A 23,429-nucleotide genomic window follows, 5' to 3' on the forward strand; every position below is an offset into this window, starting at 1 on the left:
TTGGCAATGTTGCCCTAGTGCATTGCTTGGATGGAAAAGCTTGCGTGTTATTGACAGCTACCGCTATTAAATATAAGGAACTTCATATTACTTGTCCGTATTGAACTGAGATCACAATTGAATTAAAAATCTAGCAGGTCCCACCTTTTTCAATACAAAATAGAATGTTGTTGGATGGTTTTTACAACATATATTTTATTACAGAACTAGTTTCGGTGTTCATTTAGACACCATTATCAGCTGCATAGTAAGTGAAAAAAACTTTGCGAAATAAACAATGAACAACAACATATTGCTATACGGTAAAACCTCGTTAATTCAAAGTCGTTGGGACTAAAATATCGGACTTCGAATTAACCACCAATTCGCAATTCAGAAGTACCAACCCTTGCCGCGTTACAAAATATTCTAAGGCCCGTTACTGCATGCAGTTAACCTTGATTCACAGTTTATACCTTTCAAATGCCATGAAAAAAGAACTGTTTCCAAAATGTATCCAAGAAGGTGCATTTACAGTATTCAAATAATGCACTCGGATATCTCACCGGTAAACATAACCTCACGCAATGAAAGAAAAATCGCACAATTCAAAGACGAGGATAAATTATGCCGGTTCCCCTGCGCAAATGCATTATTTTTTGGATGTTTGCATTATTAGATGCTTTGTACTGGCATGGAAAGTGCCCGACGCCCTTAAAACATTATGGCTTATGGAACTTTCTTATGATGAGGGGATAAAGTAACTAGCTTCCACGTGCATTACAACGCACTACTACACATTCTCTTTGCGCCCTACTATGCCCCCATCCCTCACCCTTGTACAATTTCCCGGCTGGCAATTTCTCCTTTAAAACCATAAGACCGTTTGGGCTCACATTAAAATAAAGCAATGCAGTTTCATCGGCAATGACATTATTGTTCGGTGCCTACAAATTTGTTATATGGGCCAAGTTTTTACGTCCAGCTGTCGGTATCACCAGTGTTCGCGAATTCCTTTTTCCCGCACACTGCCTGTTGCGTGATATTACAGCGTTCCTTAAAAGGTTGAATACAAAAGAATTCAGATTTCATTCAACTTAACAATAATGAAGTGCACTGTACACCTACCAAAGTGAGTGTAAGTGCGGAAAGCTACCCCTCCACGTTCCGGAACGCGAATTGTATTATGATGCAGAGCGGATAAATTTTGAGTTGAAATTACTCTGCAATATACTATTGTTTTAAAATGTAAAGGCAGTTTAGAATTAGAAGTCCGAATTTCGGTAATGGGGCCAACATTGTACTTTGAATTACGAATTATCCATATTTTGAATTAAACAATTGAAATAACATGCAAAACTGTATCTCATGTTTCCAGGAACGAGAGCTTCTTCAAATTAGGCGGGATTTTGAATTAACCGATTTTGAATTATCGAGGTTCTACTGTACTCAACTCCTTAATATCTATATGTATATTATGCTAGGTTTAAAAACTCTAATTTATAACAAGAAAACCCTTGGAAGTCAAAAAATACAAAATCTCATCTCTGAGTGATGAGTTCTCTTCAAATTCCGCAATAACTATTATTCTGTACACTCGTAAATGTCGGGTTCATATACGATCTTAAAATTGAGGAATTAAAGTTGAATGCAGTCCTCACATAGCACACGATACGAGCAGACACACTCGTTGTGCTGCAGTCGTCACGCAAAGTACACAGCCGTAGACACGTGTTGGCCTCATCAATAGTTTGATTCAATCAAGTTTTCATCACTTTTCTTGCTTTTCTATTAATATTGGGCTTTCATCATTACAGGGTTGCATTGAACTGAGAGGCTATGCCCGCCTAACAACTTTAGGGTAAATCAAATCACAGTTCCAACCATTATATATATAACACAAAACTACGTTTCTACACACCAACAAAGTTAAGAAGATGGCCCAGTTTTACAATTTTTTTGTACACAACGAGTTTTTATCCAACACATGGCTAACAACATATATATGAAATGAACATTTTAACATTAAAGGACTGCATTCAACTTCAATTCCTCAATTTTAAGATTGTATATGAACCCGACATTTACAAGTGTATAGAATAATAGCCATTATGGAATTTGAAGACAATTCATCACTCAGAGATGAGGTTTCATATTTTTGACTTACAAGGGTTTTCATGTTATGAATTAAGAGTTTTTAAACCAAGCATAATACACATATAGATATAAAGGAGTTAAGTATAGCAATAGGTTGTTGTTTATTGTTTACATCGCCAAGTTTTTGCACTTACTGTGCAGCTGATGATGGTGTCTAAATGAACACCCAAACTAGTTCTGTAATAAAATATATGTTGTAAAAACCATCCAACAACATTCTATTTTGTATTGAAAAAGGTGGAACCTGTTAGATTGTGAGCTACAACGATCACACAACAGATGTTGTGAAGAAGCAAACCAAGGATGGTACAACTGTTGGATATCTGTGTAAACTGTCAGTTCAAAGTAGCCTTGAATCAGTTGTATACTGATTGGGTGGTGGCTGACAATCATGCACTGATGCCAACTGGTCATATTAAGTGCCCAGAAGTTCAGTTGCTTTGTTCGTGGGTAAAGATGGCGTGGGACTGTTTTATTCACACACATTTTTTTAAATATACAATAACCTGCACTGGTCAAATGCCCTCTAACACTTCATTTATTTTCTCTGTTGCTGTTTATTCTCTTCTTGAATTTCTGTACAGATTTTGGAAAAGGATCAAACACTACCCCTAGTAAACTGTTCCACTCCTTCACACCCTTCCCAATGAATGAAAATTTACCCCAATTGCTTCTGCTAAAATTCCTTCTAATTTTATATTTGTGGTCAGTCCTGCCGATATAATTATGTTTCAACTGAATCCTCTCACGGATATCTCCCCATGCTTCTTCTCCTGTATAGGCTCTATATAATCCTATAAGTCTAGTTTTCTCCCTTCTCTTACTTAAAGTTTCCCACCCAAGTTCCTTTAACATTTCTGATACACTACTCTTTCTCCTGAAATCCCCTGTTACAAATCTTGCTGCTTTCCTCTGCACACTATCTATTTCTTTTATTAGGTATTCTTGGTGAGGATCCCAAACACTGTTTGCATATTCCAATAATGGACGAACCATACTCAAGTAACTTTTTTCTTTTAATTCTTTGTTGCATCCTTTAAGTAGCCTCATTATGACATGTAATGATCTGTATGCTTTTCCAACAATGTCATCAATATGACCCTTCCAGTGCAAATTACTTTCAAATCTCACACCTAAGTATTTGCACTTGCCATCTTTTGGGATAACTACCTCATCCAAAGTATATTCAAATTCAGTTTTAAAGCTCCTGTTTGTAAAAGTTGTAACAGTTGATTTGCCTCCATTAACCTTCATATTATTTTCTTCAACCCATTGTTGGATACTTTCTAGGTCCCTTTGTAATTCTGAACAATCCTCAGTGTTGTTTATTTCCCTATAAACAATTATGTCATCTGCATACAATCTTATTTTTGATGTTATATTGTTCCCTAAATCATTTGCATATATTAAGAAAAGTAACGGACCGATTATACTACCCTGTGCAATTCCCTTCCAAACTTTCTCTTCCTGAGATACATTATTTTCTACTTTGACTTTCTGAACCCTTGAATTTAGAAATGCTTTTATCCAATGTGTAACCCTTACGTCCAATCCTATTCCCTCCAATTTCTTTAATAATATTCCATGTTCCACTCTATCAAAGGCTTTGGAAAGATCTATGGCTATGCAATCTAACTGACCTCCTGAATCCAACTGATCTGATATGTCCTGCTGAAATCCCACCAGTCGTGCCTCACAAGAAAATTTCTTTCTAAATCCATACTGGCTCCTCATGAACCAATTTTTATCATCACATATCCCTCTGATGTACTTCGATATTAAACTCTCCAGAATTTTACAAACTATACTGGTCAGGCTGATTGGTCTGTAGTTCTCTGGTTTCCTTTTATCACCCTTTCCTTTATAAATTGGTATTATTATAGATTCCTTCCATTCCTTTGGTATTACACTATTATTTATGACATAGTCAAAGAGAAATTTTAAATAAGGCACTATGTACCACCCCATTGTCTTTAATACCTCCCCAGTAATTTGATCACTTCCTGCTGCTTTTCCTTGCTGAAGCAGTTGGATTTCTCTGAAAATATCTTCGTTTGTGAATGAGAAGCTTCTTGTTTCCCTCTGTCTCTCTCCCTCTCTATCTTCTGTTTCGGTTTCCAAGTCTTGACAATCATCTACTGAATCTCTAAATTCCCTACTAAATAGGTTTGCTTTCTCAGTATCTGTTAAATAGTGTTCACCCCCTTCTCCCACCATTGTAGGAATTTGGATTCCTTTTCCTTTTTGATTCCTGATATATGAATACAGCTTTTTTCATTTCCCTTTGTGGTTATTACCCTCTTGAAGTATGCCATTCATATAATTCTGTTTTGCTTCCTTTTTCACTCTATTCAGTTCCCTCATTAGCTGTTTTCTAGTTTCTCTACTCTCCCTACCCTCTTTGATTTTCCTGTTTACTATTCTACATTTTCTTTTTAATTTTCTTATTTCCCTTGTATAATAAACAGGGTCTGAGGTCATTTTACCCTTCTTAACAGGTACAAATCTCTTCTCTCCTTCCCAAATAATTCCTTTAAATTTAGCCAAAGTGTATCCATGTTACTCCCGTCACTTATCCAACAACTGAATTGTGATTTAAGGCAAGTCCCAAATTCATCAACTTTTGTTTTTCTGTACAATTTCTTGTCTTGTGTAACCCTCTTATTAAGCCTTTTTGGTACGAGTCCTACATCCATCATTACAGCCTTATGGTCTCCTATTCCTTCAATTACCTCAGTTTTATCAACAATTTCCCATGGTTTAACCAAGAATACATCTGGTAAGTTATTGAGACGAATCGGTTCTTGTACTACTTGTGTAAATCCTCCCTCCCAAATTAACTTATTTGCCAGTTTCTGTTCATGGGCTTCACTTGCAGCTCCTTTCCATTCAACTTCAGGCAAATCTCCCCCAATTATTACCATATCATTATTATTGTTTTTACGAGTATAATCTATTATTTTTTCAAAGATTTCCATGTCTCTTTCCTCTCTTCCTGGCCTGTATGTTCCTATAATTCCCACCTCCTTCATATTATCACAAACTAATTTTATCCCTAATATTTCATCCCTTTCATCGGTAAACCATTCATGTGAACAGTAAGTTTCCTTCACCAGAATAAACACCCCCCCCCCTCCCTTTTTATCTCCTCGGTCTCTACGATAGACTGTGTACCCTTCTGGAAATACTTCTCTATTACCCACCCCTTCTTTCAACCACGATTCCACTCCTATCACCACATCAGTCTCATAAGATTCCATCAATGTACCGAATTTTAATTGTTTATTTACTACACTTTGACAGTTTACCAAGAGCAATCTCAGACCCCCTTCCTCCCTAAAACTTGACTGTTGCAATTGGGTAACTTGAAATTCCTTACTATCCTGAGTTTCTTTTTCTAGTTGACTGAGCCAGCTTGAAGTACAGCTGGCTCTTTCTACTAGTTTTCCTGGTCAGTATTATAACTCAAGGGAGTTGCCTGTTTTACAGTACATATCTTAAGATTAATAAAATCTAGAATAATATTTGCTATCTTTCGTTTACCTGAATTGTTTAGATGGAGGCCATGTTTTGTATAACAGTATCTCTCAAAACTGCTGCATTCAATAACCTGAGTATTCCGAAAATATTTACAAATTTTAACAATATCTGTATTGACCTTGTCCACTTCAATGTTCACACACGAGTCTCTACTCAAATCATGCCTGTGGGACACGTTCACTACAAGAACGTTAGTGTGGGTCAGCTTCCCTAGTGTATGTTTAAATTGTGATCTTACATTCTTGGCGTCGTCGCGAGCTACATCGTTCGTCCCACCGATGATAAGCATTGCATCGCCGCTCCCGAAGTTCCTAGTTGCTGCTTCTACGTTTTCCACAACACTGCTGATAGAAGCTCCTGGATATATTTCTCCGGTTGCTGCTATATTCTCGTCGTTAATCACTCCCGCAATTCCCCTTCCTTGGCTATCACCAAACACAGCTACCTTCGCTGATTTAGGCCTAACTGGGTCTTGAATCTGAATTCTAGGACTAAATTTTAAACTCGGCACGGCAACGGATCGCGATGATTTAGTTGCACGCGCGCGATCACTTCCTTCCAGAATTAAATTATTTAGGGCAGAAAACCTATTTCTGATGTTTATTTCCGGAAATTCAGTTGTAGATTTCTTCTTAGCCGGCCAATCACGAACTACTTGACACCACGTGCTCGAGTTTGTTACTTGTACCGGTATATCACTCGAAGAATGGTCAGTCCCAAATTCTAGCGATCGCAGTCTTTCTTTTAATTCTTGATTTTCGACTTTAAGAGTCTCATTGTCCTTTTTTAGAATGTTTATAATTTCTAATGCAGTTTTATATTCCTCATCGACTGTTTTCGGTGTTTCGTCAACGCCGTCCCCAACAACAACATTACGAACACACTGCTCACAAATCCAGTCAACATTTTTATTAGTTTTTACGTCTCTAGGGCAATTTCCGCACTTATAATGCCACTATCGATCACATGAATCACACAACATTCCATTTTTCACTAATTTTCGACATTTTCCGCACTTTTCGTCACATTTTACGGTTAATTTACTCGGAGAATAAAACACTATGTCGTCATTACCGGGCGCCATTTTGAACAGTGGGACGCAGCAGGTCGTTATGCTACTTAGGATCCAGAACGGGTAAAAAAAAAAGTAAATAAATAAATGCAATGTAAATATTAATGTTATACCAGTTGTATAGTATCATTTGAAGTAATTCCACATACTGTATATCAGTTGACTATATTTGTAAGTAGTACAGGAGATATTATAAGTAGAATTTTGTAAACAATATAAATTTATTAAGGATGAGCTGTGTGTTAAATAGAAAACATTGTTAGCGTAAATTGTATAATATTGTATTATAGGAAAAATTTTCTTCTCTTGTTAATTTAATATTTAGTGCTTGACAATAATGTATTTTAGTGTACCATTTGCCACCGAGGTAGACACCTCATTTGCAAATAAAGAGATTTTGATTTGATTTTGATCTCTGGTAGCCTCGACCAGAAAAGTTTCCAGAAGTGCAGTATTTTGATTGCTATGAAAGGCAGTGAGGATGAAGTTGTGTGGGGAAAGTAATGGTCAAAGTGGTAGTGAAACCTCCAAAGTTGGCAGTTCTGATGATGAATGAAGTGTTGACTATCGTTCTGTGATTGATAACTTTTCTGTGTATTTTAAATAATTTACTTAAAACTGACTGAACCTATTTTAAATTCTTGAAACATGCGTCCTTGTTCTGTAGCAAATATTGGAAATAAATTTGAGTGAAACTGTAAAAAAAATTCTCCTTTAAAATATAGGTTGCGGGTCTTATTCAGTGGTGGGTGGTACTTGGGACTATACAGTATTCATATAACACATTACGAAGACACCTTTCATGCTTCATAACCATCATTTCTCATATTATCAAATCATTTTGAAGACATACATAACCTTCAAATGATTCCCCTCTAACAATCTTACTGTGGTCATATATCATCCTAAATGTAAATAAAGTCATGCTCACTCCACTTATAAGCTTAGAAATGTGATGGTTCATTTTAATGATATTCCCTAACAATATAATTCACAGAATGTCACTGGGCAATAACATGTTACTGTAGACTACTGAAGTAAAATAGTAACTGACCCGATTAACCCAGACCTCCATATAATCCGTTAGCATTAATTTAAAAAAATGATCGATCCTAATATAAATATCCCCAGATGTCTTGCTCAAGTTTAATTTTACATCATCGTAGCTGATTTAAACTAGCACAAGGGAACTGTATGCTAAAAACTGACTTCTAACAAGCAAAGAAAAGTAATGGAGTTTTCACTCATCCGACATAAGTTGAATTCCTTTCATGACATCAGATGAAGATTTCACAATATTCCTCATAACTCCTACTGTTTTACTCGGCCATGGTGTCCTTCGCATGACTTGGTTGAATATTAACATCCATTGGTAATTATAACAGAATCTCTTTTCTGAAACTTTAAGAAACAACGTTAATAATTTGGTCAATCACATGTGTCACTCAATATTCATATTTAAGATTCTTTCCGACCATTTAAATCAATATTCAGCATTATACACTCTGTTTTATATTATTGAGAAATTCCACGCTATTGCTCATGACACAGAAAGCAGAACAATACAGAAATATAACACATAAAAAAATCCCTTCGAAATCTTAAATTTTTCATTAACTTATATCAGCTTGGAAGTTCTTTAGTGTGTGTTATGGCCATAATTATACTACACGAGCCTAACATTTGTCTGATTTTGAAATAAGGAAATAATAGGAAACCAGTACGACATGAGACTAACATTTGCCTGTTTTGAAAATAAGGAACTAATGGGAAATAAATCACGAGTAAGCGAATGATGAGATTCGAACCTGTATCCGTATGTCTCACTCGGTGTATTATTATTATTAAGATTCAGTCTGAGGATCAGTGGTAAAGCGTTCACATCCAGGTACCAAGATCGTAGGTTCAAACCCGGCAGTCGCAATCGGATCTTGAGGTGCGGGAGAAAGTTCATTCAGCATTCCATGTCATATGATATTACTACACGAAAGATCTCTGGTGATATATTTCATGTTCATTCATGCACAGGATCACTAATAAATTCTTCCTCACTAACACTACTGAAATCAGAGCCTAAAACACCAAATATGCTTTGAATTTCGCTATTACTGAGCACTTCGTGCGAGAAAGCAACTTCCTTCTTAGGCATCTTGTCAACGACAGAATACAGATTTCTCGATTGATATTTTAATCAATTCTCCTTGCTAAAGAAGCATACCAGAGCATTCTGGTGACAGTTTGAGACACCAAGAACAGATTTCAATTAGAAATGTTTCCGAAAATAGCCAACAGATGTCACAAATGTCTCCAATATGGGACCTTGCATCCCGGCGTACCAGTCCGCTTGTGGAGTCCTGACCCAGCCGCTCGAGCACGTACCAGTTCACTTATGGGTGCATAGGGGTTAACAGAAACATGTAAAGAAACTCATAATAGGATAAAAATAATGCAGGAGGGAGCAGTATGTAGAAGGAATAGGAAAGAGAATGAAAATGTCATTAGTAGTGATCAAGTCAATGAAAAGTACAGCAGCTGAATTTGGATGTGGTAGGTAAGTCATGAGCCTTCTTCAGGACGAGATCCATTGTCGATCATTTTCATCTGGTGGAGCACAAGGAACAAGGAAGTGACAAGTCATTTTAGAACACATAATAGGATGAGCACGATGACAGGACGTTGTGTAAAGTGAAGACAGATTGTCCATGTCCTTTGAAGTTTCTCTTCTTCTATTGTTCCCTTGGCCAGTGCTGTCCTCTCATTATATTTATCCTATTATGGGGTCTTTCTCTCATTCCTGTCCCTTCAAATAATTATAACATGATACTTGTTTTGTTCATTTCCATATTTTTATGTTGGGATAGCAAATAATTATATTTTTATTGTGCAGATATCAAATTTTGTCTTGTTTAATTTTATATTTTGTTTTTTATTATCTCTGCACTCTCATTTTATTAATTTATTTTCCATATTTCTTATAGCCTTTGGCAGATGTGAAGCATGAAATATTTGTGGAAGAACATCCAGTAGATCAACTGAACCCATGCCTTGATGCAGAAGACAAGTAAGTACAGTTTAGCTTCATTATATTTTATGTCCGTAACTCTCCACAAAATGGAATTTATACTTACCTGTTCACTGAATCTCTGTATCAACAAGTAGTAGAGCATGTGTGTCCAGGTCTCAACTTCGTGGGTTCAAATGCAGCACAGGTAGACGGATTATTGCAGGCGGAAAAAGTCTGTTCGATGAATCTCGTTGCATGATGCTAAAGATCTCTGATGACACACCTGTTGTCTACAGGACAAAAATTATTAAAACTCAGCTATTGACATCCACGAGAGGTTCAGTTTATTCTGGAATCTGGTGGGTTTAGAGAAAAATAGAACATCAAAATTGCATCAAATTAAAGTACTGGCAATGATATCTAAGGCCATATTCAGATTGCTGAGAAAGGTTATGTTAAAACTCCTAGTTTCTTAGAAAACTTGATTAGAATTCAATGAAATTTGTAGGAACTTTAAAAATGGGCCACATCTGGATATATTTGACTAGTTTCTATACTAATTGTTGATGGCACATTCACTTAGCATGTGCATGATTACATTTTTGTGGTCTCTGTAACGGTATTTAGTGTACCAAACCTCCTCAGAAAACCTTTTGGACTGATATCTGCACCATTAGAAATTCGTATCATTGAACTTTGAGAATGAACATTATCGCATCACATTTAATGTAAAATATCTTGCCATTCTTGTTCGAATTTGTTTATCATATCTAGCTGCTTTATGAAATGCTACGTTCTGGTGACTAAGCTTTGAACTTTCGAGACTGCCTCTTATGTTTATTCCTTGTATATTCATTAGCTATTACTCACCTGTCCCATACTAACATCTCAGTTCATTTACCACATTCACTTGTTATTCCATAATAATCTTACTGTTAAAATTAACATGTTCTTAGGATTTCGTCAAGAGTGATCTTTGCTTTGATATGGCTGATGATGACCCCTAGATCGGTCGAAACTAGTACCATGTAATTTTAAAATATTGTGAATATATAATGTATTGAATAGGTGGAAACCTTTACTGTGTTGTTACTCATATGAGTGATTCTGCGCGCGTCTGAGCAGCAACGGGTGAAGCCACGCTTGTCTGGCTTGGGACGCTACCAGTTTGTGTTGAATCGCCCTGAGAGTAAGACGTATGTGTTAGAGCGGCAGTATGCTTCGGGTCGGTGGCTTTGACCCGGAATAAAACCAGGTCTCTTTGGGCATTTGGTGCCCTTAAAACCTGGTAGTGGCCTCGATAACTTTTACATTTCTGCGACGAGCAGTTAATCTGCCTTTTTCGTCTCCTTTTGGCCTGGTTTTGAAATATAACCATATGTAGTCCTCAGCGTTGCTTCGTTGTTCTTGGATCAAAAAGTGTAAGTTTCATCCTTAATCTACTCATGGGAATTCTAACTTCAAAAGTACCGTGAAAAATTCCAAGAAATAATTTCGGACTGGTATTTCAAAGATGATATTTACCAGGGGTAATAATAATGTAACGTGTTGGCGGGGTAAATAAATGAATAAATGAGTACAGAACCTGGTAGCATCCTATTTCTAAGATTTATTAACAATTACAGATTTACACACAGACAGATGATAGCTGAGCTTACAACTTACACAAGTACACGGTTACACACTTACACGGTTCGTGCTCTCTCTCGTAGTTTCTCATGTTCTTACGCTACACAGTTCCACATTCACACACAAGGTTCCACGTCGCATGGCTACACGTTCTCTCCTTCGCCGTCAGTCCGCACTGTAGCACGCTAGTTCGATAATCGCAGCAATTCACACAGGTCGGGATAGTATCCGCTGCACTCAGTCCGTAAAACTCCATTCGCAGTCTGCACACGTTGTCACCCAGTGCTCCCTTCACGCTGCTCCAGAACACCTAAGGTTCTTCTCCAGCAGCCAGATCCAAGAGACTCACACACACAATGTCAGGGAAACAGGAACGAGTCCTCGGCTCCAACAGGCAGATACTCCATCTCGCTGATATCCCCAGCCCCGGCTACCAGCGAACTCAATCTTGCTCTCCCACCTCACTAACTCACTAACCCAGTCTAACTCTCCCTAAATGCAGGCAGGTCGTTCCTCTCTTATATACCTGCGCTGGCCCTTCTAGAATCGTCTGGATGCTCGATGGATCCAGGAACCTCACGATTTGGAAGACTCCAGATTAATAGTCAAGTAATTTCCGTCGTCCCATGTGGCACAACCACGGACAGAAGAGAGAAGAGCCCACCCAGCACTTAATCGCTGCTTGTGATTAGCGCGGTTGAAGCGTAAGGCGTGGGCCTATACGGTGCTGGGCCGGGCCCATAGCCAGTTGGCATGGCGGATGCTATAACCATTATATTGCCCCCTCCTTAAGTCTGCTCGTCCCGAGCTGCTCAACGATACGCTGCAGTACGGTTTGTTCGGTTGGCCTCCACCTTCCCGTGGGGGATCCGCTGGGTCCAGTCGACAGGTGTCCTCGTTCCCGTTGATAATGATCAGCAAGTCCTCGTGTGCCAGCCGGAACTTTGGTGGTTTTCCTTTTGTCCACACCCGCGTCTATTTTCAGGGCATGAGCACCTTCGTAGTCCTCTGGTGTGATGCACTTGACTGGTTTGCTTGTCCCAGATTTAGCCCTGCTGGATTTCCTCTTCTTCCGGGGTGCAGAATTTTACGTTCGTACCACACGCAGCTTCATGCCAGAACAAGTGTCCTGGTCAGGTGGCACCCTCGTTCATTGGTCATTGGTTCATCTTCCATTTGTGCACCGTCTTCTAGTAGGGGTCCCTCCAGCCGTGCCATTGCAATCACTGCCTCTGTCTCATGGGCCATGTTCGGAGCCTCTTTGTAGTTCTGTTTCCTGCCGATGGCCCTCCCTGGGCGGATCTCAGCACCACGGAGTTTATCACAGGCGTCAGCTGCCTCGAGCTTGGTGTCACCTCGTCGCTCACGTCGCCTAGTCGCTCGCATTCCCAGTGCGTTATATCGGTGTGCTGCAGCTGGACTCGGTTGCTAGACACCGCAGCACACGTGGAGCACTCGCACAGCCTCCTGCGTTGTACTGTCCTCTCCTGCAGCTGGACTCGGTTGCTAGACACCGCAGCACACGTGGAGCACTCGCACAGCCTCCTGCGTTGTACTGTCCTCTCCTGCAGCTGGACTCGGTTGCTAGACACCGCAGCACACGTGGAGCACTCGCACAGCCTGTCCTCTTCTGTATACATAGTCCGGCGACCCGATATTCAGCACTCTTCTTGGACATCGAACTGGGTCCGGCATGTTCTCTTGGAAGTAATGCCGTCGTCCCGGGGAGTTTCCAACTTCACGATGGTGGAGCTGCCGTCGCTGCTAGCAGGATTCATTTGCCTCTCCACAACCATCGTTTTCGCACGCAGGGCACTCGCTTCCACCGCTGGGTCTCAAACCCTGGAATCCACAACAGCGGGCATCTCTTCAGACCACTTCTCATCGAGTTCGTTGTTGTCCCGCACATCATCATTGTTGACCTCTTTATCAAGAGAGCGCATTTCATTTTCCGACTTTAACTGCTTACTCTTCCGGTCACTTATGTCTGTTTCCAGTTGGTCCGTGTTAGAACTCCGTTCAGACCTTAGTTCACTAACGAGTTCACCATAGCTAGATAAGATTTGATTTTCAAGTTCACTAAACTTAGAAAAATCTTGAGCTGTTTGGAATTCATTTCACTCGTAGAAATTTCTGCCGGCTACAAAATACACTACCAGGTACTCGATTCCGACACCAGTTTTGATGTAAGAGTTATCCATCAGTTCATCACACTTGTCCAACCCACTTCTTATGCCAGTTGTAACGTGTTGGCGGGGTAAATAAGTGAATAAATGAGTACAGAGCCTCGTGCCGTCTTATTTCTAAGATTTATTAACTAAGCACTACAATTACAGATTTACACACAGACAGACGATAGCTCAGCTTACAACTTACACAAGTACACGGTTACACACTTACATGGTTCGCGCTCTCTCTCTTAGTTTCTCATGTTCTTACGCTACACTGTTCCACGTTCACACACAAGGTTGCACGTCACATGGCTACACATTCTCTCCTTCGCCGTCAGTCCGCACTGTAGCACGCTAGTTCGATAATCACGGCAATTCACACAGGTCGGGATAGTATCCGCTGCACTCAGTCCGTAGAACTCCGTTCTCAGTCTGGACACGTTGTCACCCAGTGCTCCCTTCACGCTGCTCCAGAACACCTATAAGGTTTTTCTCCTCCAGCAACCAGATCCAAGAGACTCACACACACAATGTCAGGGAAACAGGAACGTGTCCTTGGCTCCAACAGGCAGATACTCCATCATGCTGACATCCCCAGCCCCGGCTACCAGCGAACTCAATCTTGCTCTCACACCTTACTAACTCACTAACCCAGTCTAACTCTCCCTAATTGCAGGTAGGTCGTTCCTCTCTTATATACCTGCGCTGACCCTTCCAGAATCGTCCGGATGCTCGATGGATCCATAAACCTCGCGAGATGGAAGACTCCGGATTAATAGTCGAGTAATTTCCGTCGTCTCATATTGCATGACCACGAACAGAAGAGAGAAGGGCCTGCCCAGCACTTAATCGCTGCTTGTGATTGGCGTGGTTAAAGCATAAGGGGTGGGCCAGGCCCATAGCCAGTTGGCATAACGGACACTACTGTATAACCATTTCAGTAATAATTATAACCTTCGACTCGTATAATGACTGTACGTTCGTTATGTTACCATGTGTTCGGCGAATGAAATTTCCTCTTGGTGTTTTAAGAGAAAAGTGCAGTGTGGACGGTTACTCAAAACTAATTTTAAGTTCAACTCTGATTTTAACCGGTAAATATTTCTAGAGCTACATGTGTATGAGGAGCTATCGCAAGGACATGTTTAATTTCGGTTAACCTTCAAAATTTCTTCTTGTGGTTTGGGTTTTTCTGTGTCTGTTTTGGTCCTTGCAGGCATGCTTTTGTTGTTGCATTAGCAACAGGTTGTTGATTTAATTTTTGGGCTAACTTACATTTTAGTCAGTCCATGGTGACTTAATTGTACATTCCTTTATTTGGATGTGTTTGATTTTCGTGTGCACTAAGTGTAAAGTGATCCTAAATTTAATTTTCCATTCATTTTTCTCGGTTTATTAATTTTTTGGAAAGGGGATTCGCTTGTTTCAGTGGTATAATATACTATCCTTGCGTAGGATTGCCGTGATGTAAAAGAGATTCCTTATTGGTTAATTTTACTAGAACTTTGGGCTAATCATTTTCTAGATATTAAGTTTAATTAATTTTAGGGTAGGTGACCGGTCGTGTAGGTAAGCTTTAATCCTTCTTGTTTTATTCGTTTTCTTATCAAGTTCAGCATATTTTTAAAACCAATTCTATTTGACTTACATTTTATTGTTCCTGTAAACTTTTATCAATTTAAATAACATTTTATTTTAACTAAGCTAATTGTTTGTTTTTAAAGCTTTCCAAAACTGAATGATTTTTCATAGTTTCCTAGAGTTATCCAGAAGGTTTCAATAGCATTCAAGAATTTTTAATTTCAAGCAGAATTTTAATTTTCACCTGTAATTTATTGCAACATGTTTTCTTAAGTGAATTAAAGTTATTTGTGTTACAAATTGTGGATCTTCATTTCACTAAATCAATAAAGCACCGTTTCTTATTCAATATCTGACCACGGCCTTTCCTGCTTGCTTCCACCTTCTAAGGTAAGTTTGCCTTTCCTTCTTGTTTGGTGGATTCTGGTGTGTTATTGTTGTTGTGCTTGACTATTTTTGGCCTCTATTTTATTCGCTTTAACTCCCTTTTGGCGGCGGACACTCTACCAACCTTCTCACCTGGGGGGCCATCGTCTGAAGGTTTGTTTCGTGGTCCCTGAGGATAGTGTCAGTTTGAACTCCTTAAACAGTCTGAGATTCTGAGGCATGTAGCTGACATGTGACTATCAGTGTTATGGCTGGGCCAATGACCTTCGATGTTAGGCCCCTTTAAACAACAAGCATCATCATCATGGCCTTTGTGGCTGATAACAATTTGCATTATTGTTGCTCTTGATTTCTTCTCTTCCTTCCACTGTCAGAGCAAAGTATCATGTCAGTGGTATGGTGTTGCATTTATCAGACATTTAGCATTAGTGTTATAAACTATCATACTAACAGATGTTTCTTCCGTGGTCTGCCCTCGTTCCACTCTGTTATGCTTCTTTCTGTGGTTCACAAAGAGAATGAAATGTGAGAATGAATGGCTGGATGAGTATTACTAACAGAATATGAGAAAAGTATATTTTATCTTAATACATAGACTTTCATGACCACTAAGTGACATCATCATAATTTGGGGATATTAGGTCACTTAACCTGATAGTATAGTACCTTTATTTTCTCCTTTTGCATACTGAATCCTCCCACTTAGATCATTTCACTGGCAAAAATATAAAAAAATACACAAAAACAAACAAGGTATAAGAAACTTAAACTCCCCCTTACCCCCCGTCGTGGATAACCAAGAGCCCCTCTTACAAGCTGCCAATTTCCTGTCCAACAGTCACCCTCACCTCCCCTCTTATGGCATTTTCTGCCATAGCAGATTTCTCTGGCTTCCAGAGACATAAGTGCCTGCAACCCTCATTGCTACCTTCCATAAACCAATCCAGTGGAGCCAGGAATCAAGTATATTCCAGCATGGTTTAAACCAATAGGATCTTCGACAGATTGCAAGCAATTGCATATGATGATATTAGGCTTAAAAATGGTCTTGAGATTGTGCCTTCTGAGTATATTGCCATCCTATCCATGACAAATTGTACTTATGGCAAGAAGGCCAGACTCAAAGGATGAGAATCATGTGACAATCTGTAATTTGGGTTAGGATGTAGCACTTTGTCAATTTGTTTCCTTGAGTAGCCATTGCTCAGGAATGTTCTGGTTAGGAGCTCAAGTTCTCTGCTTATTTATCCTACTCACAATCCTCCCTTGCTTGGCTGATAAGGACATTAGGCACGGCATGCTTTTGGCAAAGATGGTGATGAGAGGACCCATGAAGATATGTATTAATATGGGTGGGTTTATGTAAACCAAATGACCTAAAATGCCATCTAATTTCTTACAAACCAAAACATCCTGCACATTCAGTCTCCGTGGTAAATTTAATGTTTGGATGTATGCTATTCAAGTGATCCATGTTCACCATGGGGCCAGACAACAAATGTGTCATCCACATATCTCAACCAGATGGAAGGCTTGAGCATTGAAGATTGAAGTCAATGCTCTTCAAAATTTTGCAGATAGAAATTAGTGATCACTGGTGCCAATGGTTATCCCATGGCAATACCATCCACTTGTTCAAATATTGTACCATCAAATCTGAAATATGTGGTGGTGAGGACAAGGTGGAACAGATTAACAATGTCATCAGGAAAGATTTTATCCAATAGAGACAAGGTGTCCATGATTGGAACCCTAGTGAACAGAAACACAATATCAAAACTGACTAGAATATCACCAGGAGAAACATACAGATTGAATAAAATGCCTGTAAACTGCGATGAATTCCTGATGGACACCCCATTACCCATGTACGACTTGAGAAATTCTCCAAGGTATTTGGCCATGTTGTATGTAAGGGAACCTATACTGTTGACAATAGGTCTAAGGGGAACTCCATCTTTATGGACAATTTCAACCTGAGTTAATCATGGCTACCTATTATCAGAACCATCCAAAAGTGATGCTTTACTGTTGCCGTTCGTATTCCGTAGCATGGGTGTCCCTATTATATCTTGGCGCACCATTTTCAGTTTTTTGTTGCTTTCTCTTAGCAACCATTGCTGCATTGTGTTAAGAAAAGCAAGGTACCTTTGAAAACATGCGTTGAGTGTGTTTATATAGTTTCGTATATGGCATGATCTCAAAATATTAAATCATGAACAGTTACACAGACTGTGAAAGTCTAAATGATAATATTAAAATAATGAGGTGTTTTTCTGTCACCAAAGTCAGTACAAACTTCATGGAATTCTTTATTTGTGGTGTGGAAAGTAGTCGCATTGTCAGAGGGACACGTCTGTGACTGACATATCTCTGCAACTCAAGGAGAAATTTATCCGCAGTTATATAAGAGTAAACTTGAGATGATGTGCATAAGTAAACAATAATGTTAATACCTTATGAAGAGAATGCCGTTGATTTGAGTACAGTGGGCCAGCAAAATCTAAGGAAAATGTTGAACTTATTCTGGAGTAGTGGTGCTTCTGGAGCCTGTACATGAGTGTTTCTAGTGAGTTTGCATGGTAGATATAAATGGAGAACTTTCTTGATGGATTGACATGCCTGAATGATCCAAAACTGTCCGAAGTTCTGAAAGCACAATCCGCAGTCCCAAGTGATATAACTTGATGCAATTTTGAAGGATTGGTAAGCATGTGAAGTGAAATTGTCACCAATATAAATGGGTGTATTTCATTGGAAGATGCATCCTGAACTGAAGTCAACCTCCTAACTGAATTACATTTGTAGGTTTTGGAAGTGTTAATATTTTGTTTAAGGCCTCATACTTTTGTCAGAAGCTTTCTTTTCTCGCTTTGAAATGGACATAGGTGTAGTGCAACTAGTTTTCATTTCAAAGGCCATTAATTCTCCACACTTTCGGTTTTCCTTCTGAAGGTTTTTCAGATAAGAAGGAATCCAGTCGATGATGGGGAGAAGTTTGATATAGGAGCAGAAATTGGAGACTATAAGACTGGGTTTCTGTGGTGACTACAGGTACTTGATGAAAGGGCTTTCTAGCTTCTGATATGGGCAGATACTCACATGCAACATTGTGAGGCCAGCATTCTTGTCTATTTTGAAGCCATGTGTGTCTGTGCTACCATATTGTAGTCAAACTCAGGTCCTGAACAAGACAAATGACAGTGGCTCCCCTGTGATGGTGAAGTATAAGTGTCAATTACAGTTATAGGGTTACATCTTCCATCGATGTGATTCACTATGATTCCAAACAAGGGTCCACACTATTGCATTTGTAATGTCAAAGTTCGTACTTTGGCAAAAGTAATGCATCAGGCATAACCCTACGAGAGCCAAATGTAATTTCAGGTGAGGCCCTGTGACTTTTTACTGGTGTTAGTCTGGCTTTACTTACTGAACTGATGTAGAGTTCCTCGATTCAGACATACTCTTTACATCACACCAACACAGATAGGTCTTTTGACAACGATGGGATAGAAAAGGCCTGGGTGTGAGAAGGAAGAAGCTGTGGCCTTATTTAAGGTACAGCCCCGGCATTTGCCTGGTGTGAAAATAGGATACCACATAAAACCACCTTCAGGGCTGCAAACAGTGGGGTTCAAACCCACTATCTCCCGGTTGCAAGCTCACAGCTGTACATCCCCATCCACATGGCTAACTGGCTTGGTGATTCAGGAACTAGGTATAGAACAGCACCGTATGCCCATTCAGATGCATCGCAGAGCCTTCAAAGCATTAGTTAAGTACTCATATATATCGTGGTGTGTGAACACCGCAACAACCACTGTGCACCTGTATCAGTCTTGTGCCCCTGCACTGAGTATCTTGTAAAAGCAATTTTCCTAGTATTGTGATACATGAGTATAGACCAAGTGGTTCATAAATCTTGGAGATGACTTGAAGTGGCAGGCTGTTCTGATGCAGAATTGTGTTAGAAGATGTGGAGATAATGTCAGACTCTGTATCAATTCCTTGAAACTTGTGGTTTCATTTGTACTGTTAGGTTATTAAACTGCAGTGACTTGGAATTGGTGGACCAGTCTGAAAGAGGAAGTTGCCATCAGTGCCTCAAGCTCTTTCAGGAGACTGAAGAAATAAAGTCATCCATATGAGTTCATTTACTGGCAAGCGCAGCTGCTGAAGGGAATAAATGGTTTTTCTTTCTAGCGAATTCTTGGATAGTTTCAAATTAAAGTAACGGTCTACAAGAAAGGCCAAGCTGTAGACTGGTAAGTCGCTAGCTAATAATATTCTCAGTGATGTGGTATGTCAATTCTTATCTTCTATGACATTCTATCAAAGAAATCTGTTGAGATCCCCGTCTCCAGGATCGAAAAAAGGCTGTAGAAATGATTGATTGACATCACGCAGTGAAGTGTTTCTGGAAGCAGATGAGCTTCAGTTTTTGAAATAACATTCAGTGATGAGGATTCTTGTTTGTGGGATGATGCATCAAATATCTCTCCATTTTGTTGCATGCTGTTTGTTTTTCTTGACAACATGGTGACATCTTGAGTTTATAGATTGACTACTTGTGGGCGGGGTATGCAGATAAAGAACGCTCTCACGGTATCCCTTGCCTGTTTTAAGAGGCGACCAAAAGGAGTCCCAGGATCTCTCAACTTGGGAGCATGGATTAGCGACCATGGGGCCCTTAGCTGATTCCTGGCATTGCTTCCACTTGTGCTGGGCTTCTCACTTTCATCTGTCCTGTCTGACCTTCATTGGTCAGTCCTTGTTCTTTTCCAACTCGATGGTATTAGGGCATTTGGGGCCTAGGAATTCTTTCATGTTCACTTCCTTAGAGGCCCTTGCCTTTCTTTGTCCGGTACTTCATTTTTCGAAGTGTCGAATCCCTTCTTTGCTCTCTCTGTCTACCCTCCGTGTGTGGAGGACACTGATCAAGACTACAGTATACACATGGTATCCACTGTTTGTCGTAAGAGGTGACTGAAAGGGCCCATGAAGGGATGATTGAATTAGAACCATGAAACTTCTTGTTATTAATACCATCACGTGAGGAACACCTTTACTTGCGAGTAGTACCACTATATTCGTTACACAGTAGGGTTGTGATTAGTGGCAACAGTGATTTGCTCACTGTGGATTTACAGTACCCATGATTAGTACCACTTACATTGCCTGTGATTTATTTGTGTCTTCATTAAGTGGTGAAGTTATGGCTCTTGGCCCTCTCTTACACTTAACCACATACATTTTTTTTTTACAGTATTAATTTAAAATATTGTAATCAGTTACAGTTATTGAGATAGGTAAGACAGATAAGGAACAACAATAATATAACTAAGATTACTATTGATGAAAAATTACAGGATAAATAGAGAGTGGATAATAAGAAAAATATATCAACCATACGTCTCCATTACCTGTGCAACGTACATTACTTTTGAGTAGTATCACAATGTGTGGAACACCATAAGTCTACATTACTTATTATCAGTACAGGTATATGAGAAATATCATGGTTCGACTTTACTAGTGTTACGTACGATAATAAGGGGCCATTCACCTGGATTTTGGACCCTCTTTTTTTTTTGCTAGTTGCTTTACGTCGCACCGACACAGATAGGTCTTATGGCGACGATGGGATAGGAAAGGCCTAGGAGTTGGAAGGAAGCGGCCGTGGCCTTAATTAAGGTACAGCCCCAGCATTTGCCTGGTGTGAAAATGGGAAACCACGGAAAACCATTTTCAGGGCTGCCGATAGTGGGATTCGAACCTACTATCTCCCGGATGCAAGCACACAGCGCACGGCCAACTCGCCCGGTTTGGACCCTTATAGACAATAAGCATAATTGATTGAGGATTGTGCTTTGGAAGCAGACTCTTGGTCCACATTTACTATTGTTTCTTGGAGGGTGGGGCATTGCGGGTTGGATCCTTTGATGGATCAGCATCGTCTTTTCGAATTCTAGTAAGTGAATTGATTTTGGAATTATTTTTAACCCTCACTATTGTGAGTTTGATTATTTTAAATTCATATTCATCCATTCATATTTTGAGCTCTGAACAGTTGATGAATTTTAGACTTTTCAATTGTAATTACATTTTGTTACATTAGCGGCTGATAACCTAGATGTTAGGCCCCTTTAAACAACAAGCATCATCGTCATCATCAACAACTTCTACTTGTTCTTGAAGAATGTAGCTTAGCATTAGGTTGTAGCAAATTTCCTTGTAGCATGGATTTCTCACAAAATACGTAGTCAGTGAACCCAGGCTGGGTGGCTCAGACCGTTGAGGCACTGTTCTTCCGACAGGTTTCAATCAATCAATACTGATCTGCATTTAAGGCAGTCGCCCAGGTGGAAGATTCCCTATCTGTTGTTTTCCGTGTCTTTTCTTAAATTATTTCAAAGAAATTGGAAATTTATTGAACATCTCCCTTGGTAAGTTATTCCGATCCCTAACTCCCGTTCCTATAAAAGAATATTTGCCACAATTTGTCCTCTTGAATTACAAGTTTATCTTCATATTGTGATCTTTCCTACTTTTAAACTTATTCATGTACTAATGTCATTCCACACCATGTCTCCACTGACAGCACAGAACATACAACTTAGTCGAGCAGCTCGTCCCCTTTCTCTCAGTTCTTCCCAGTCCAAACTTTGCAATCTTTTTGTAATGGTACTCTTTTGTTGGAAATCAGCCAGAACAAATCAAGCTGCTTTTCTTTGGATTTTATCCAGTTCTTGAATCAAGTAATCTTGATGAGGGTCCCATACACTGGAACCATACTCTAGTTGGGGTCTTACAAAGATTAATATGCCCTCTCCTTTACATCCTTACTACAACCCCTAAATACCCTCATAACTATGTGCAGAAATCTGTACACTTTATTTACAATCCCTAGGTACCTAGAATGATTCCAAAAAAGAGCGTTCACCCCATCAAAGCAGTAATTGAAATTAAGAGGAATTTTTCTATTTGTTAACCTCACAGCCTGACTTTTAACACCATTTATTGCCATACTGTTGCCTACTGTCTATCTCACAACATTATCAAGGTCGTTTTACCGTTGCTCACAATCTTGTAACTTATTTTTTACTCTGTACAGAATTAAAATTATCTGCAAAATGCCCTATCCCTCATTCCATTTGTTTACTCATATGATTGATATATATATATGTAAGAAAACATGAAGGTCCAATAATGCTGCCATGATGAATTTCCCTCTTAATTATTACAGGGTCAGATAAAGATTCATCTACTCTATTTTCTGAGTTCTGTTTTCTAGAAATATAGTCATCTTTTCAGTCACTCTTTTCTCTAGTCCAATTGTACTCATTTTTGCCATAAGTTTCCCATGATCTACCCTATCAAATGCCTTAGATAGGTCAATCATGATACAGTCCATTTGACCTCCTGAATCCATAATACCTGCTAGATCTTGCTGGAATCCTACAAGTTGAGCTTCAGTGGAATAACCTTTCCTAAACTCGAGATGCTTTCTATCGAACCAGTTATTAATTTTGCAAACATGTCTAATAGAATCAGAAAGAATACTTTCCCAACGCTTACATGCAATGCATGTCAAACTGACTGGCCTATAATTTTCAGCTTTATGTCTATCACCCTTTCCTTTATACACAGGGGCTACTATAGCAACTCTCCATTCATTTGGTATAGCTCCTTCATGCAAACAATAATCAAGTAAGTACTTCAGATATGGTACTATATCCCAACCCATTGTCTTTAGTATTATATATTTTAGCATTAGTCACCTCTATTGTAACCAACAATCTTTACATACTGCAGACTGAACACTTCTGCCTTTTGAAGATCCTCACATACACACTTCCCTAGTTCATTAATGATTACTAGAACGGTACACGCTCTCCTCCCCCTT

At 39.3% G+C, this 23,429-nt stretch overlaps 1 protein-coding gene across 1 annotated transcript in view; it reads left to right on the forward strand.

Moving 5' to 3' along the window:
• LOC136874642 (zinc finger protein 343-like) overlaps positions 1-23,429 on the forward strand; it is a 243,509-nt gene that overhangs the window by 21,908 nt on the left and 198,172 nt on the right. Inside the window, exon 3 of the mRNA XM_067148268.2 lies at positions 9,727-9,809. Coding sequence (XP_067004369.2) covers positions 9,727-9,809 — 83 coding nt within the window. The remainder of the gene's footprint in view (positions 1-9,726; positions 9,810-23,429) is intronic.

Source organism: Anabrus simplex, chromosome 5, assembly GCF_040414725.1.
Source record: "Anabrus simplex isolate iqAnaSimp1 chromosome 5, ASM4041472v1, whole genome shotgun sequence".
NCBI classification, from domain to species: domain Eukaryota; kingdom Metazoa; phylum Arthropoda; class Insecta; order Orthoptera; family Tettigoniidae; genus Anabrus; species Anabrus simplex.